Here is a 16,530-nt window from a genome sequence, read left to right on the forward strand (position 1 = left end):
CAGTGAGTTACTTAGCAACAACCATAAAACATTTGTAAAGGAAGCTCGCTGGGGTAATAACTAATCGTGTTGTTTATTCTTGTCTTTTTCAACATGTAAGCCTTCGAGAAGCTGGGCTAGAAGCCAAGGGTTTTGTTGTCTAACGGATGGCCTCAGAGTTTTCAGTTGAACTGCACTTTAATGTGTTCTAACTGCAGCTCGGCTCCACAGTGCACTCCCCCGCTGGGATTTGAGCTCACCCACTGTTCAGAACCTCAGGGCTCCATTAAGGTGACATACGGCTTTGTCGTCACCTCCAATACTCTTTGAAATGGGAGTGATGGAGTCCACGGGGACTCCAATTATAAACTATAGAGCAAGCACACTGACGCACATATACACGCATCTAAATCACTGCAAACATGTATCAGTGCCTAACTATTTACTGCCCTTCAACACACCTTTGTGAACTTGTGATGAATGAATGATTTGAAAAATGGACAACTGTCAAACGGCGCCATTCAGAAACTGTTCCCATGAATTCAGAGCTCAGGATGAAGGATTTATTTGTTTCCCACAATGCCTGAAAAGCTGTTTCTTCCAAGAAACAGCCATTCTGTGGCAGGCAAGTCACTACAGCCGTAGTGATGATAAACTGAGAAATGGTGCCATCTTTAGGTGGCTTCCAAAACTTGATCTTAAAATGTTAGATAAACGAATGAAACAAATGGAAGGAAAAGTATTTTTTTCTAATGTAAAATATTGCTTTAACAAAACCAAAAAGTTGGGGTTGGGGTTATCAGTGCAGCTGAAGTTGATCGGAAAGCCTGTGCCAGATTTCATGGCAATCCAACCAATAGTTGTTTACATACTTACACTTAAAACCTCATATGTCATGAGGAAAAGCCTGGGGGTCACCAAGGCCTTATTAGACCAGTAGTTGTTCATTCATGAGATGCACTGAATAAAACACTACTTATGCTTGTTAGACCATGTTTAATTGCCATAACCAAAAGCAGTTATTTATCCACTGTTCTAACAGAAGGCTGGGAAATGGATAACATCACCATTTTGAAATTAAATCTGTGAATATTTTGCTGTGTTGAATTTTTACATGCAGACAGTTTAGTAAAGGCTTTATTTTCTTGTACACACACGGGGCAAACGAAGGTTCTGTTATACACGGCAGCTGGTAATAGATGTATCATTTTAAATGTACACAAAGTGCAGGAGTATGTCAGAGGGGTCGGAGCGTTTCAGTATTCATGCTAGAGGAATGTTATTGGTCAAACAGTGTGGTGAACTACAGCCGCCAAATCCAGCCAAACACAAAATAAAAGTAGGCAGTTCAACAATACCTTCAAATGCTTGCGTGCATGAGATGCATCATAAATCTATTTTCTATGTAACTTCAAAATAAAAGTTCAAAATTAAAAAATATTTTCCGGCTATATGAAGTGAACGCATATCTCTTTTTAAATGTGACCAGTGCCAGTGCGTCTTGTGGACTGCATTCTGCTTTCTTTCATTATCATAGTAAAATTTCATCAAGTTCACTGGAGTTCATGGACTGCTGAACATTGCTGGGCCCAAACTACATTTTAAAACAACTAAATAAACAGCTAGTCTAAATTCCACCAGCTAACATGATACCAAATATCTTCTCCCACATTTGGTATGTCTCACAGAAACCAACTTTAAACAGCCAACATAAACAGCTGTCTCTGAATACGCCCCTGTAACATCAAAACCAGCTCCTTTCAAAATATATATTCTGTGCAATATACTGTAAATAAAATAAAACCTGCAAACATACAGAAGCATATGTTTTTCTCTTCACCTCTTATTTTTTTCTCACTTCAAATGCATCATCCTGTGTCCCCTGCCAAAGAAAAGAAAACCCCAGCTGCAGCCATGAACCACAACCTACCGGCCCTTTCAACAGTCAATATTAATGCTGGACAGCAGCTCCTCCAAGGCCTCCAGCTTCTGATTGGCCTCCTCAATGGCGCTGTATGTCTGCACGTTGCTGGCGATGTGGTAGCGGATGTCGTCCACCAAGGGGACAGAGTCGGTCTCATGTCGCTCCTCCAGCGACGCGGCATCCTCTTTGATGATTTCGGCAAACTCGGGCTGCTCCACCAGCTGTGACAGACAGGTATGACAGGTACAAAGGTGTGAATTTGTCCTGAGTGGGTGGGGTGGGTGGGGTGGAGGGGGGTTGAGTATGGCTGACCAGTACATCCAGATAATCAAGCTCAGCCCAGAGCTGCTATATTGTGAAAACTGGGACCTATCTCATGTAGCTGACAAACACAATAACAACAAATATTATACCACGGCCTCAGAGGTCAGTGTTGAATTTGACTATATATGCACAAGCAGTCCATTGAGTGTTCAGAAGCGTTCTCTGTGATCTTCAGACGACTGAATATCCAAAACGCTCTCTTGTTACTTAGACAAAAATAAAGCCGATTCAAGCACAGCACAAAGACTGATACCCACCCGCTCAATAATCTTGGCCATGAACTCTGTGCATTGGTCCTCCAGCCGAGAGAGACGGAAAAGCTTGGCCGTCTTCCACATGCACAGGACGTTGTCCTCACATATGGTCTTGCCAAGCGTCTTCCCGCACAGACGCTTCAGCCCAGGCAGCAGATACATGTCGGCCACACACAGCACGTCAAAAACGTTCTCTGTCGTTAGCTGGACATGAAGAGCGACAGGTCAGGTGTCAAACAACGACGTGAATTCAAGAATCATTACCTTTATTTTATAAGGAGTTGTGTGTGCTCTGAAAGACTCTGGTGTTGCCAGCTTGTTCTTTCTTAAAGCTCTAAAAAAGTCCATCCTTCTGGCAATTTTTCAGGCCATAAAGAATCTGTAAACTCACTTCAGAATCACTTCAAATTTCAGACAGAAATTGTGCACTAACCTCTGTGTAGTCAGTGTAGATGTAATACATGATGTGGATAAAGATTTCATTGGAGATGTTGTGTAAAGTTATCACTGGGGTGCTGGGCTGGGACTGTAGTTGCTCTCCCTCACTGAAATGGTCCTCCAGCAAGGCTTTAAAGTAATCACTCCGCCCGCAGAAAAACACCTACCGACACACACACAATTACACTCTAATGCTAATTTTTTGACAGTGACAGGATCTGGGCTGGGGAAGAGGGTTTGTAATGCAGCCGAGGAATGCTGTGTGAGTTTTGTAGTTCGTACCTTATGACACAGGAAGTCGTAACCATCGACTCTGAAGCAGATGTCAGGATAAGTAGGGAAGCGGTCGACTCTGTTAAAGGGAAGTTCCCCAAATCCGACCTGGGGGGAATGAGCAACACAAGATCCTTTACAACTGCCAAATACCAGCAGCTATTGTGGGTTCAGATTCTCAATTTCTTTGCCAACATGTGCTTACTCTTAGTTCAGTGGGCAGTGCACAGTCTGCTAACTGAGCCATCTCCTCCTGAAGCTGGCAGGTGTGAGGCTCCAGGCTCAGGACCTTCACACAGATTCCTGGCTTGTTGGACACTTCAGTATGAAGAAAGAGAGAGAGAAAGAGACATAATTCATCTGGAAAATACAATCCAAGCTGCTGAAAAATGGTGCAGAGATTAACTAGGCATTGGAATTATGATGTGTTTTGTATTTCGAGGCTATCTGAAAAACCTCTGCATGTTTTGCAGCAATAACATACATACTACCAGCGTAAATGTGAACCAGGAGTACTGTCTTACCAAATTCATAAAGCTGTTTGCATTTGCTCTCCAGCTCCTCTATTAACTCTGCCATCTTGCACTGTTTAGCAAGTCGTCTGCAGTCCTCCACGAGGCTTATATCAATATCCAACCGTCCTGTAACATCAAGGCCAAAAAAGAATGTGTTAGGAATGGCAGGGTCGTGTCTTTTCCCGCAAAGTTTAAAAACTCTGATCAACAAATTGAATATTTGTTGCTTGAACACACACCAACCTGTATAGAAATACTGCAGGATGGCTCCAAAGGCTGCAGGGTTGATCTGAAATCAAAACAGCTCTTATGCACATGATACAATAAGGCTGTTTTGTACTGTGTAAAAGACATGACAATCTAATGACGAAGAAGACAATATACAGAAGCACAGAATGATTCAGCCTGAATATATATGTATCTACCAGAGGGTGTTTAAGGGTGATCAAGTTCTTTCCTTTCCATTTGGTCTCAAACATTTCAGTGAAGTACTCGGAGCGTGCACTGAGAACGCAGCGGTGGGCTGGAAATGTTTGTCCATGAACCAGGAACTTGACGTCGCTGTGTTGACCCTGCTCCAATAACCTAAAGCAAAAACCCATAAATGTCTGGATTACATTACCACATTGTGTGTGGTCCAGCAGATTAATGTACAATCTATAAATGTAGCATACTGTGCTTTTGCAGTTCATTCATCTCATGATCCTGTTTCATTTTAGTGTCAACTACTGAAGCAGCTGATGAACTGCTCTGTAGAGAAGTTGGATGATTTACATGAATAACTATCAGGTGCTTTATCCTTACATGTGCAGGAAATAGTTGAAATCATCCCGCTGCATAGCACGGACACTGACACACTTATAGTCCTTAAGCAGGCGTCGAACAGAGTCATTCAGGGAGCCGTACATGCACCTCTCGCCATCAAACGTGTTGGCTTCACACTTGGCACCTGAAAGCAAAGAAAAGTAAAAAACTCAGATGATACCACAGAACATTTCAGTGCAATTATAAAGCTCAACAAAGTATAGTAGTCTCACTGTTTAGACTTTTATTATGTTTGTGTTACCAGTCTTACCACTAGCCAACAGGTACTGGACCAGCTCCTCATGACCACAGAGACAGGCGTAATACCTGAAGAGCAAGAGTGTTCACATTTCAAGTGGTTAGGATGATGATGCTGTGTTACCTAAAGAATTAGACTGATTGCCTAAATTGTACTTACAAAGGGGTGCTGTCCCATTTATCTCTTACATTAAGGTCCACATCTCTTTGTTCAACAAGGTATCTTAGGGACAAAAAGACAAGAAATGACTGGTTACAGCCATATACAGGAGTCTACACAGTGACAGCCTATCATAAGCTGAGATACTGATGCCCATCCTGACCACAGTCTGTGAGATTAGGCAAGAGAACCTCGAGCACCACCACAACAAGCACTGGAATCTCCCTAGGGATGTGTCCTCAGCCCACTCCTGCACACCTTGCTGACTCATAACTGCACTGCCCAGATCAATTTCCGACCACATCATCAAGTTTGGTGCTGGGTCACATCACGAACAACAATGAAACAGACTATAGAGAGGAGGTGGAGCAACAAGCTACAAGGTGCAATAACAGCAACCTATCCTTAAACACAGGGAAGACTGAGGAGACACAGTGAGCACCCCTCTTATTGCAGACCACCTGACCTAGTCCACCACCACCACACCTCTCACCAAGAAGGCCCAGCAAATCCTGTAGAGACTGAGGAAGGCGACTTTTAGTGGTGTCTCATCTGTCATACATGTTGCACAGTGGAAAACAATATTTATTGTTATTGTTACAAAGTAACAATAAAGAACTTGAACAGAGGGCAGCTTGTGCATATTGCACGTCAGTTATGTGCCAAAATGCACGATGGAAATACAGGGAAGCCACACTGTTCACACAGCTACACACGTTACTTACATAGGAATCAGTCAGTAAACAAGCCTTCTTTTGTATTGCTGTGCACAGTATGTTGGTGACTATGCATGTAACCTACATTCACTGACACACTGACTTTTTTTTCATGAAAATTAAACATATCCTATATTTTGCAGAGCTGGCTAGGTAGGTCAAACTGTACATTGCTTTGACTTGTCATGATTGATTCCTGCTCTTGAAAATTAGCAGTCTGTCCCAAAGCACAGGAAGTATCTCACTAAGCTGGGAGCAGAAAATTCTCCACATACCTTCCTGTTAAGCATCCGCCTCTGACAGCTAGTAACCTACGTTGCATCTGGAAACTGAGGAGCTGACCTACAAACGTTAGCTAAAGTTACCAGCTGGGTCATCAAAGCTAATGTTAGCAACCCTCTTGTTTACTTGCAATACGATGCAGTTAGCGTTGTGTTCAGCTGCAGCACTGCAGTCCAGAGCAGGCCAAATAAAAGAGGGCTAATGTTTTGAGAGACAGGTCTGAGAAACGAAGAAGCTAACAAAGCTAACTGCAACCACGTCAAGTAAATTAAGTTTACTTTTAGCACACAGAAGCAAAGACAACCAAGCCCAAATAACGTCAGTCGAACGTCAGTTGGTTACCTGACTCTACAAATGTCGCCCTTTCTGCAACTACTAAACAAATCGGACACATCCATGATCCCCTCGGTGTTTTCGGTCCTCTGTAATGCATTGAGACGGCCTGTCTACTGGACAGGTGAGCGATGACTTGGTATAGCTTCAGAGATTGCTGGGTATACGCTGAGAAAGTGGGCTAGCTGTCACAGCTTCTTGCACAGTTGTTGTCAACAACCTGCTTGGTTCCTCAGTGTTTTGGTCGAAAAGGTCCGGCAGTCACGTGACTAGAGTGTGGCTACTTCACTCGCGGTACAGAATATTGGTAAAGTGAACGAGCCACGCAAGACGGCAGATGGGTATTATTCTCTTGCAGCATTTAGTTGTGTATCCCGTTTTATTTTTTACATTACTAAACCTTGTTTCACAACATGTATAGTTTGTTGTCGTTCCTACCCACAGGCACGTAATTTAAATGAGTGACAGTTCACCGTAACGGCTGTAGAATGTTGAAAATCGGAGCCCACACATGACACTTGAATGCAGCACACGTCAACGTGCCATCTACGGTTTTGTTTATGTTTTTGCCTTGTAGGTTTTCAAAACCCGTTTACTGAAATGAAAGCGGAAATGCACCTTTATTATGCATAGCAGAGTAACTGTTTGAGACATGGATGAATCACTGAACAGGTTAAAATCCTAGGAACCTGTACCATATGAGGCGAGTTTAATGGGTTATCAACCTAACCTGTTTAGCAGCAGGTGAACTTCGTCATTATCTAATAATAATAATAATAATAATAATAATAATAATAATAATAATAATAATAGTAAATAGAGGATTGGCTTAAAACGACCATGTATGCAAAACGACCGCAAAGAGACTCAATATACATGGGCCATGCTGCTTCTTATCAGTGTAATTAAAAACACACAAAACAAACCATTATTTATCAATTGTACACACAAATGATCATAAAAAACAAAAACAGTTTAGCCGAAACAGAAGCACTGACATCTACAAGTCATTATTTGAGTTGCATACTAGCAAGTCGTTGTTTTAATAAGAAGATCTGAAGTTGAAGTTTTTCTCGCTCCAGCAGGAGATTTTCCTTCTGAAGTTTCAGCACATCAACCTGCAAATTCTCTGAGGATAAGAAAACACACACAAAACACATATAATTAGTAATTTAATAGACATGCTTAAGAACTGTCACTGGAAGGAATTCTCTACTCTATGTGTATTTTTAATAAAAACATTGTAATTGACAGGTGGAAAAAACACTGACGGTATAAAACCCAATTAACCTTTTAGCCTTATAATCCAATTGAGCTGTTATCACCGCAGAGGTGGCACTGACTGATCACAAAAATGATAAGTCCCATTTTAAGCATGGCTTTTAAAAATAGGGCGCTCCATGAGTAAAACATTTAAGTTGAGTTGTGAAACTGATTTACAAGAAACACTCCCAAATTCCAAGCATTCCCTCTCATTATTTGCACCCCTGCCTTTCACAGAGTCGACACTGTACTGTAAATGTCAAGAGAGTTCCACATCAAGTACAAGTAGGTCTCGTCTCAAATATTTCACTCCATGTCTGCCACTGACAAGACTAAATTACAGGTTTGCATGTTACCTGTGACATTTCTGTTAACTGATGCTTGGTGGGTATCAACAACGTCACAACTGTGGTTGCTCCTCTTCATCCAGAAGGGAGGAGCGCTGCGTAATTCTACCTCAACAGGGTAGTGATCGCTCACTCTAAGGGCCTGTGGGAGGTTGCATATTCAGAGTTCAGAGATCTTCATTGTTCCTTACAAGAAAATCAGATTTGTAGAGGAAGGTAAAACCCCACACAATCACAACATACATGAGGACACTGGACACTGATCACACCAGTTACAGCAAATAACCAAATAAAAAAGATGTATTTATTGCTTTTAACCCTGGGGGACCTATATGAGCTCAGTAAGGGATTTTATAAATTAACTTTATCACTGTCTTGTCCACATCAAAAGTATTCAGTCTGCACAGAAAGTAAAGGTGCTTTTGCCGTTTGCGGATGTGTTGAGGTCAAAGGTCAAGTTCTTCCTCTCAGTTACTGTTTCCAGGTACTTGTAGCACTCAACTGCCTTAATAAGTGAGCCCTTAATTATAGTTGGAAGGTGTGAGTGAGATGTTTTCTTGAAGTCATTGGACTGATCTTTAGTTTTGAATAGAAACAGAACAGGACAATGAAAAAGTTATTTACCTGCATAAATAAAAAGTGTAACTTGTAGGTCATGAAAACCTAATCTTACCATTTCCTCTGTCATGGCAAACTCTTGCTGGAAATTGAATGGCTTGGCTGAGTTTGGCACCATGGCTGCCAGCATGTTGTCTCCATACACAACAATCCTATTAACAAATTCATTCCATTAATCAGTGTATAATGACAATATGTACATTTTCTTCCTGTCCTTTCACTACTCTTTGTTTTACTGGGTAAAAAAAAACAAGTATAATAATGTACACAATACTGTACACATGCCTGTCGTAGGTGTGGTCATTTGATGTATTTGCAGTGGTGTCCACGTCATCACCAATCAGCCAGTGGAAATTCTTGTCGCTGCGAATACGGATCTCCTTCATTTCTTTACGTGTGACATAGGCACCATCTGCGTTGAAATCCCCCAGGATCATAATGTTCTGGAATAAATCAAGAGCAGCCATTTCAGTACTAATAAATTAGTTATAGTGTGTATCATGAGCTCATTAATGCACTGCTTTGAAGTGGAACAATGATGCTAAAATACTGCAGCAGGATGATGCAACTCACATCAGTTTTCCACTTGTCTCTGACCGTCAGGAAGACCTCATACAGCTCATCTAGCTCTTTCTCTGAGTCCGATGGCGTGGTGTGGACCGGGATCAGCACTATATCGTTCAGCACTTCAACAAAAATAGTTTGGTTAAACCACAAATGCACGCTGTGTGCCCCAGCAGGACACAATTAAACGTGCAGATACACACACAAGATGTTGACTGACAGAACCTGATCAACCTGACGCCTGCTTTTAGCCACATGTCACTCTAAATTTGATGCATTCACTTCAAAAAACAAACAGGTCCGTGTACAGACATGACTCAAACATACCACAGAAGTCACATCAGCAACGTCGTTACAATGTCTACAGCAACCGATCAAATCAACAAACACGCTGATTCTGATGATGTAACTACCTGTTAAACCTCTGTTAAGTGCAGAGACTGACCTGTGTTGTGTGGTTTGAAGTGGAGAATATATGGCTCTCTGGCAAAAGCGTCCTTGTTGTTCACCTGGTTGTCTTCGTATTGATAGCTGTCTATCAGGTCGACCACATCATCCCTTCCAGTAGGACAAAATATTTTTTAGTGCAACTGTTCAGTGGTTAAATTAAGAGAGTATTGCAGTCAGGTGAAATGATTTGACCTCACCTGTATAGAAACAGAAACTGTTCCTTGTATTTGGTCCTTCCCAGGCGGGTACTGATCTGCAGTGCATAGTGATGGGTTGTGTTGACCCTGAGAGGTATAGGATGGTAAAAGTAAGCATATAAACAGTCAAAAGTGACAATATTTGCTTCTATTAGAAATAATAAATGTAAACTCACTTGTTCAGTTCATCCAAGAACACTTTAACAGATCTTCCGGTCACATCCATGACCTCCAGGATCAGTATAATGTCATATTGAGACACAATCTGTAAAACTCAGCTTTATTTATAAAGCACTTTAAAGCAGCAGAGTTGACCAAAGTGCTGTACACAAACATAAAACAAAGCAAATAAAAACAATAAAAGCCAATAAGATAAAACAATAAGAACAATAATTTTTTAAAAATCTGAACTTGTGACAGCTTCATGAGAAACAGCTACAAATTACAGAGGAATGTATGAATATCATTTTCAGTTTAAGGCTTAATGCTATACCCTGCCAGTTGTTCTTTGTTCCTAAGACAACTGCTTAGTCTCTCCTTGGCTGCTTCCCAAAACTAAACCCTTGTAATTGTTGTTGATTTTTAAATGTTTCTATGTTAATCCAAAGCTCCCACCAAAGCCTGTGTTTTTACCTTGACAAGAGTCGACAGAACATCTGGACGTGAGACTTTTGCCTGTCCAAACCTCCGAACATTGAATGAAGCTATTTTCATGCCTGGCGAGACAAAGGCAGAGAAATGTAAAATTACACATAGAATATAAATATAAATATGCACAAGGTAGACTTTATTTACCTCCAATAAGGTGTTGGTGTTGGTGTTGATGTTGAGTTGACGACGCATATGCAGCCAAACCTTCAGAATAAACCCACACTTGATTGCATGACAAACTTTATTTGTCTGTAGCTGTGTTTTTTTAAGCAAAGGCGATGATTGGGTAATCAGTGTCAAGAGGGAGAGTTTGAAAAGAAAGCAAAGAGTGAGAGGACAGACCAGTTTTATTGTGTGCAGCCGGCTGTCGCCAACTATGACAAATGACACTGCTCTAAACAGAGAGATGAAGAAAAAATAGCTCAAGTATGATATTATGTCTGTAGCAACAGTTCCAACTGTTTGTGTCAGTCTATTTTTCTCTCTGTTGAAAACCTGCCACATTACAGTTTTCTTAGGGCTCACTGATAGATAACTAGATTAGATACATGGATGGATTCTGTGGTGAATAATAGGACTGCTCCCAAAGTCAGTGTGTTATACATGATGATATGATCTCTGGGCACTTTTAGTGGGTAATCTACATATATTATAAATCTTTGTTTTTTGGCTAAAACTGCTTTTGTAGGATCCATTTTTAATAAGGAATTTGGGCACAGTTTAAATCCTTTGAGACTCACACAATACTACTACAATCATGTTTTTACACCTGCTTCCTTCACAGCTCATCCACTACTACTGTACACTACACTGGAATCTCATTTTGGCATAAAGCCAATTTAAATGTTTTTTTCCGATTCCACACATGCTCTCATTTATTATCAGTAAAGATTTTTTTGGTTGACAACTTCTTGGATCACAGTACTGACTTTTCTTTCTAATTTTGCACTGATCCAGAGCTTATGTCTACAAAACCATTTAATATATCATTCAAACGCAGCACACCTGAAGCCACGGAGCAGGTCTGGATTCCAGCAAAACAACAGAAACAATGCAGCCTTAACGGTGTAGGGTAGGTGGGAGAACAGGTGACATGCGTCGGACTGGTTCACCCACATTGGGGAGCCACATAACTTCACTATCACACCACACCCAGTCCTGCTTATAAAGTGACACTCAAAAGATAAGAGATGCACTGCAGAGCTTGACCGCCGTCGGATCCCTCCATCCTCTCCAGCAGTGAAATCTCCACACAGTACTACTACCATGAGTCTGAGGAGCAAGCGCGTCAGCCGCCCAGGACTTCACATGTCCTCGGGGAGCTTCAGCAGCTTGTCCATGGGATCCTACTCTGTCCCCAGGATCAGCAGCGTGGCTAACCAGAGGGCCCCAATTACATCTGTGACTGTCAACAAGAGCCTGCTCACCCCCCTGAAGATTGATATCGACCCCACCGTCCAAGCTGTCCGTACCCAGGAGAAAGAGCAGATCAAGAGTCTAAACAATCGCTTTGCCTCATTCATTGATAAGGTAGGAAGAAATTTCACTAAACTTTTGCTGATGAATGTTGAGAGTTAGATCTAAATGATTTTGATCAACCTGATAATCCACTTAGATACACTGTTGTTATCAGGTCAGCCTCATCAACATTTGAGCTAATATACAAAAGTTCTAACGTAAAAGATGTTATTGTTTTATTTTGTTGGTGCTTCCTCTCTCTCTCTCTCTCTCTCTCTCACACACACACACAGGTGAGATTCCTGGAACAGCAGAACAAAATGCTGGAAACCAAGTGGAAGCTGCTGCAGCAACAGACGACCGCCACCTCTAACGTCGAGCCCATGCTGAAGTCCTACATCGCCAACCTGCAGAGACAGCTGGAGTTTCTCAGCAATGACAAGCACAGGCTCGACATGGAGAACAATGTCATGCACAAAAATGTTGACGACTATAAGACAAGGTGAGACATTTTTTAGAGTCTGAACACTGGGCGTTGAACGTTATGATTAGCATATGATAAGCATGTGCATTCTGATAAGATCTGTGTGGGTGATCTGATATTTATGGTGTGTCTCAGGTACGAGCAGGAAATCAACAAGAGAAATGATGCAGAGAATGAGTTTGTCATGCTCAAAAAGGTAAAGTATGCATTCATGATGGCTATGATAGATATTTGTTTTTTCAGTGTGTGCATGTGTAACACTGTATGTTCAAAGACCTTATTAAGCCCAGTTACATGAAATGTATTTGTCAAATGCTTTAAATTGAGGTGTTGAGAAAAGTTTGCTTATTTTTTACTGACTGCCTGCAGGATGTGGATGCAGGCTATCTCTCTAAGGTGGATCTGGATGACAGGGTGATTGCCATCAATGAGGAAGTGAACTTCCTCAAATCTCTGTATGATGCGGTACGATACAATTCTCTGAAAAGCTTAACAAAATTTCAAAGATGTTAAATTGAGGAACACATATATAGTATGTACAGTATGTGGGCTCGTATTCTGGATTATGTCCTCTCACTGTTGCTGTATTTATTTTTTAAATAAAAGGAGCTGCGTGAGCTGCAGGACAGCCTGAAGGAGACCTCTGTGGTGGTGCAGATGGACAACTCCCGTGGTCTGAACATGGATCACGTCGTAGCTGAAGTTAAGGCTCAGTATGAGGAGATTGCTGCCCGCAGTCGTGAGGAAGCTGAAAGCTGGTACAAGAACAAGGTGAAGAACTAAAATACAGTGACCCTAGATCTAATATGAATAATTACATGTCACGAGACAAGACAGGTTTCTCTTTAAAATTAGAAATATGAAAGGGATTCAAAAGTTAACTGGAGCTCATAAATCTACTAGAATATGCCGACAGGAACTCTTGTCAGGCCTGATGATTATCTAATGTCTTTGTTTCTCTGTTTGATCTCTGTTGGTTCCAGTTTGACCAGATGTCTGCTGAGGCTGATCAGTATGGCAATGAGCTGCGTAGCACCAAGGCAGAAATATCTGAGCTCAACCGTATGATCAGCCGCCTGCAGAATGAGATCCAGGTTGCGAAGGCACAGGTAGGTGGAAGGTTTACAGAGCAGCACCGAACCTTAAGTTTTTATGCACTGATAGGTGCTATGGATCGACAAAGAATGAGGTCCAAAAAGCTACCATATTATACACAGTGGTGGAATGTAACTAGTACATTTACTCAAGTACCGTGCTTAAGAACACTAAGAACACATTTCACTGCAGAATGAGTACTTTTACTTTTGCACATTTTGCTGATAGTACATAGTTTTTCTTAAGGGATAATATGCAAGAATGGTTGGTTGCTGTTTGTAAACGCACCAAAGTTGGCTCCTCCTCCGAGCTAGAGACTGGATGAGGAGAGGGAGTGGTTAGCAAGAACAAAGCAGAGAATCAGAGGATTTTCTGATCATTTCACAGCAGTTAAGCTCTTAAGCACAATTAAACATACACACACCTCCACACAACCATGCAGGAAGGTGCCACGCTGCGGTGCAGTTTTGGATGAATGCAGCCCAAGCTCAGCCGCGCCCTGAGACAAACAGACACAAACCTGCTGCTCTGACATCAACACAGAGTGAGGAGAAAGATGGAGACAGAGCCTTTCCCCCGTATGCTGTTATTGGTGGGGGCTACACACCCACTGCCCATTGGCCCAATGGCAACATCCAAAACACAGTAAAATAATAAGAAGAAAATACAGACAGAGGACAGGGTCTCTGCAGAAAATAATTGGTCTTACAATTTAGAGGGATTATTTTTGTCAAAGTTTTTTTTTCTTTCTTACTTAAATAAAGGATCTGAATACTTCTAGAAACAGGATCCAATCATTGTTTTGTTGTGTAGTGTTTGTGTGTCGAGCTGGCATGCTGACTACATACTTGACAATAACTCTGATAGGTGTTAGGTGTTACCACAAGCCACATTAACAAAGGGACATGGCACACTCATAATATAACAACAGAATTTAATGCTAATAATAATTTAATCATATAATAGAATTTCCAGCTGTCTGTTTGAAAGGGGTGACTGACAGGCTCAGATCTTGTTGAATTCTTACACCCTCTATCCTTGCACCTCTTGTTTCTCAGCGTGCCAATCTAGAGGACCAGGTGGCCAAAGCAGAGCAATGCGGTGAATTGGCCGTGCAGGATGCCAAGGCTCGCATCAAAGAACTGGAGCTGGCTCTGCAGAGGGCCAAACATGACATGGCTCGCCAGCTGAGAGAGTACCAGGAGCTCATGAACGTGAAGCTGGCCCTGGACATAGAGATTTCCACCTACAACAAACTGCTGGAGGGAGAGGAGGAAAGGTGAGTGGTGTGGGTGGATCTCAACAATGTGCAGTTCTTTGTTACTTAATGACTCAAAGATTACGGGTTAATTTAGACTTTTGTGGTACACAAACTGAATAGGGGTTATTAAGTCCATTTCTTTCTAACACCACATCCCCAGATTTATTTTCATTTTAAACCTGTCCAGTACAGCAAAAGTGACCTTTTCTGTCACTTCTTCTTCATGTACTATACTGGGCTCACTACTCCCCCCTGAGGTCAGAGACAGAAAACAAATTCACATTTAAATGACAGCATTAATTACAAGAGACTGTTAAATATAAGTTGATAATTTGAAAATTGATGATAAGTAACTAATAAGAAATGGAATGTAACGATAAATTGAATATAAAATACATTTTTAAAACCAGAAAAAACAGCAAGACTGAAAGAAATCGGAGGCCTGATGTATACCTGTTTGACAGGCAGAGACTAAGTATCATCCCCATACTACTTCTCTGAACAGTTATTAAACTCTTGGTGTTCAACACAGATTTCAATTTTGGCCTCTATTTTAGGAGGTGCAGCTGTTTCTACTGCAGTTCCACCGCTCTCCAGGCACAGTCGCTCCCGTTACAGCAGTCACGTTTTCTTATATCTGTCTGGTTCTATGCTATGTTCAGTCAGTCTGTACTTTGTTGACATGTGTTGAACATAAGAAAACACCTGCTCTTACTGTACAGGTGGTGACTGCAGTTGTAATGGGTGTTTCCCCCAAGTGGCCACAAGGGACAACAATGAACCCATTTCACAATCAGACAAACTTCAACACGCGACACAAAGACTAGATTTATGCATTATCTGAAGTGTTTTCAAACAATAGTTTTCAGTTCTACAAGAAAAAAGATACTTTAAGGATGAGCACTAACAGGTTTTTTTTAGAGTCATATTTCAGAGTCAGAGTCATAAAAGGCGTCATACACTTTTTTCCACACATGCAACAGTTGTAACTACCCACGACCTGAGACAAGACTTTGATGTGTAAAATCTATCAGCTTTACCTTTGGCAACCTTTTACTTTGCTGCATCATAAGTGTTTACAGTGTATTTCCTGCTTTCTTGCCAACAGACTTGGACAGGACTCTATTGTCAACATCCAAACAGTGCCCACCAAGCGTAAGAACAGCATTTTTACTCCTGAAGATGACACCATTATATTTCAGTGGGATCAGAATGACAACCTGTCTTGTTTGTGTGGGCTTATTTTATTTATTTATTTATTTACTATCGTCTTTCCAACAGGCGTCACCCACCAGCAGCGAAGGTCAGGTCCAGTACTCATCAAGACGGTGGAGACCATTGACAAATCATACAACTGAAGAAAACACCCTGCAGTAAACTGCTGGATCACTGTGACCATTTAACCTTTACATTAATCTCTCTGTAGCCTACAATAAGCCTGCTGCACCCATGAGCCCAGTGTGTGTGATATTTGTTTGATTGCCTTCTATTTGTGTTTGATGTGACATTAATCACCATTTTCTATGTTTAAAATAAAGAATAATAAAATCTCTCTGTAATTATAAAATCCAAATAAACATTGAATTCAAGACATTTTTATAATTCTCTCTCAATCACTATCAAAACATGCTGCAAACAACTGCTGATGTGACACCAAACCAAAACACCAGGGAAACTAATGGATAATAATAAATTCCTGTCTGTGATGGTTTAACAGAAATATTTATATCATTTTCTGGTAGTGGGTTACAACTTATATAGAATTGCTCTCACAAAGATTAAGCAGTCATACCAGTGCTTTATTCTGATGTTTGTTTGCTGGTCCGATGAATGTGCAGTTTGACATTAGAAGTCATCTACTTAGAAAGGAAAGTTTCTCAGT

General features: G+C 41.2%; 3 protein-coding genes across 5 annotated transcripts; 1 reads left to right on the forward strand and 2 right to left on the reverse strand.

Annotated features, from left to right (window-relative positions):
- Window positions 1-955: 955 nt before the first annotated feature.
- abtb1 (ankyrin repeat and BTB (POZ) domain containing 1) lies at window positions 956-6,524 on the reverse strand. The gene is made up of 12 exons (XM_018686059.2): window positions 6,270-6,524; window positions 4,930-4,992; window positions 4,783-4,838; window positions 4,512-4,656; window positions 4,133-4,292; window positions 3,951-3,996; window positions 3,717-3,833; window positions 3,398-3,510; window positions 3,202-3,300; window positions 2,915-3,082; window positions 2,485-2,685; window positions 956-2,124 (listed from the first exon to the last, which is right to left on the reverse strand). The coding sequence occupies exons 1-12, from the start codon at window positions 6,323-6,325 to the stop codon at window positions 1,918-1,920; spliced, it is 1,431 nt and encodes a 476-aa protein (XP_018541575.1). The 5' UTR covers window positions 6,326-6,524; the 3' UTR covers window positions 956-1,917.
- A 609-nt stretch (window positions 6,525-7,133) lies between these two features.
- Window positions 7,134-10,676, reverse strand: LOC108889479 (deoxyribonuclease-1). 2 transcript variants are annotated; one of them, XM_018685923.2, is made up of 10 exons: window positions 10,495-10,676; window positions 10,333-10,415; window positions 9,876-9,928; window positions 9,700-9,786; window positions 9,498-9,610; window positions 9,062-9,174; window positions 8,774-8,931; window positions 8,544-8,640; window positions 7,880-8,012; window positions 7,134-7,389 (listed from the first exon to the last, which is right to left on the reverse strand). In XM_018685923.2, the coding sequence occupies exons 2-10, from the start codon at window positions 10,411-10,413 to the stop codon at window positions 7,271-7,273; spliced, it is 954 nt and encodes a 317-aa protein (XP_018541439.1). In that variant the 5' UTR covers window positions 10,414-10,415; window positions 10,495-10,676; the 3' UTR covers window positions 7,134-7,270. The 2 variants fall into 2 exon arrangements, with proteins under 2 accessions (XP_018541439.1, XP_018541438.1); XM_018685922.2 differs by having other exon boundaries at window positions 9,876-9,964; window positions 10,495-10,671.
- An 850-nt stretch (window positions 10,677-11,526) lies between these two features.
- LOC108889546 (keratin, type II cytoskeletal 8) lies at window positions 11,527-16,241 on the forward strand. Of its 2 annotated transcripts, XM_018686065.2 has the most exons (9): window positions 11,527-11,880; window positions 12,102-12,310; window positions 12,428-12,488; window positions 12,662-12,757; window positions 12,899-13,063; window positions 13,276-13,401; window positions 14,446-14,666; window positions 15,757-15,803; window positions 15,930-16,241. In XM_018686065.2, the coding sequence occupies exons 1-9, from the start codon at window positions 11,617-11,619 to the stop codon at window positions 16,004-16,006; spliced, it is 1,266 nt and encodes a 421-aa protein (XP_018541581.1). In that variant the 5' UTR covers window positions 11,527-11,616; the 3' UTR covers window positions 16,007-16,241. The 2 variants fall into 2 exon arrangements, with proteins under 2 accessions (XP_018541581.1, XP_050927248.1); XM_051071291.1 differs by having other exon boundaries at window positions 15,757-16,241.
- Window positions 16,242-16,530: the final 289 nt, after the last annotated feature.

Source organism: Lates calcarifer, linkage group LG6, assembly GCF_001640805.2.
Source record: "Lates calcarifer isolate ASB-BC8 linkage group LG6, TLL_Latcal_v3, whole genome shotgun sequence".
Lineage (NCBI taxonomy): Eukaryota > Metazoa > Chordata > Actinopteri > Centropomidae > Lates > Lates calcarifer.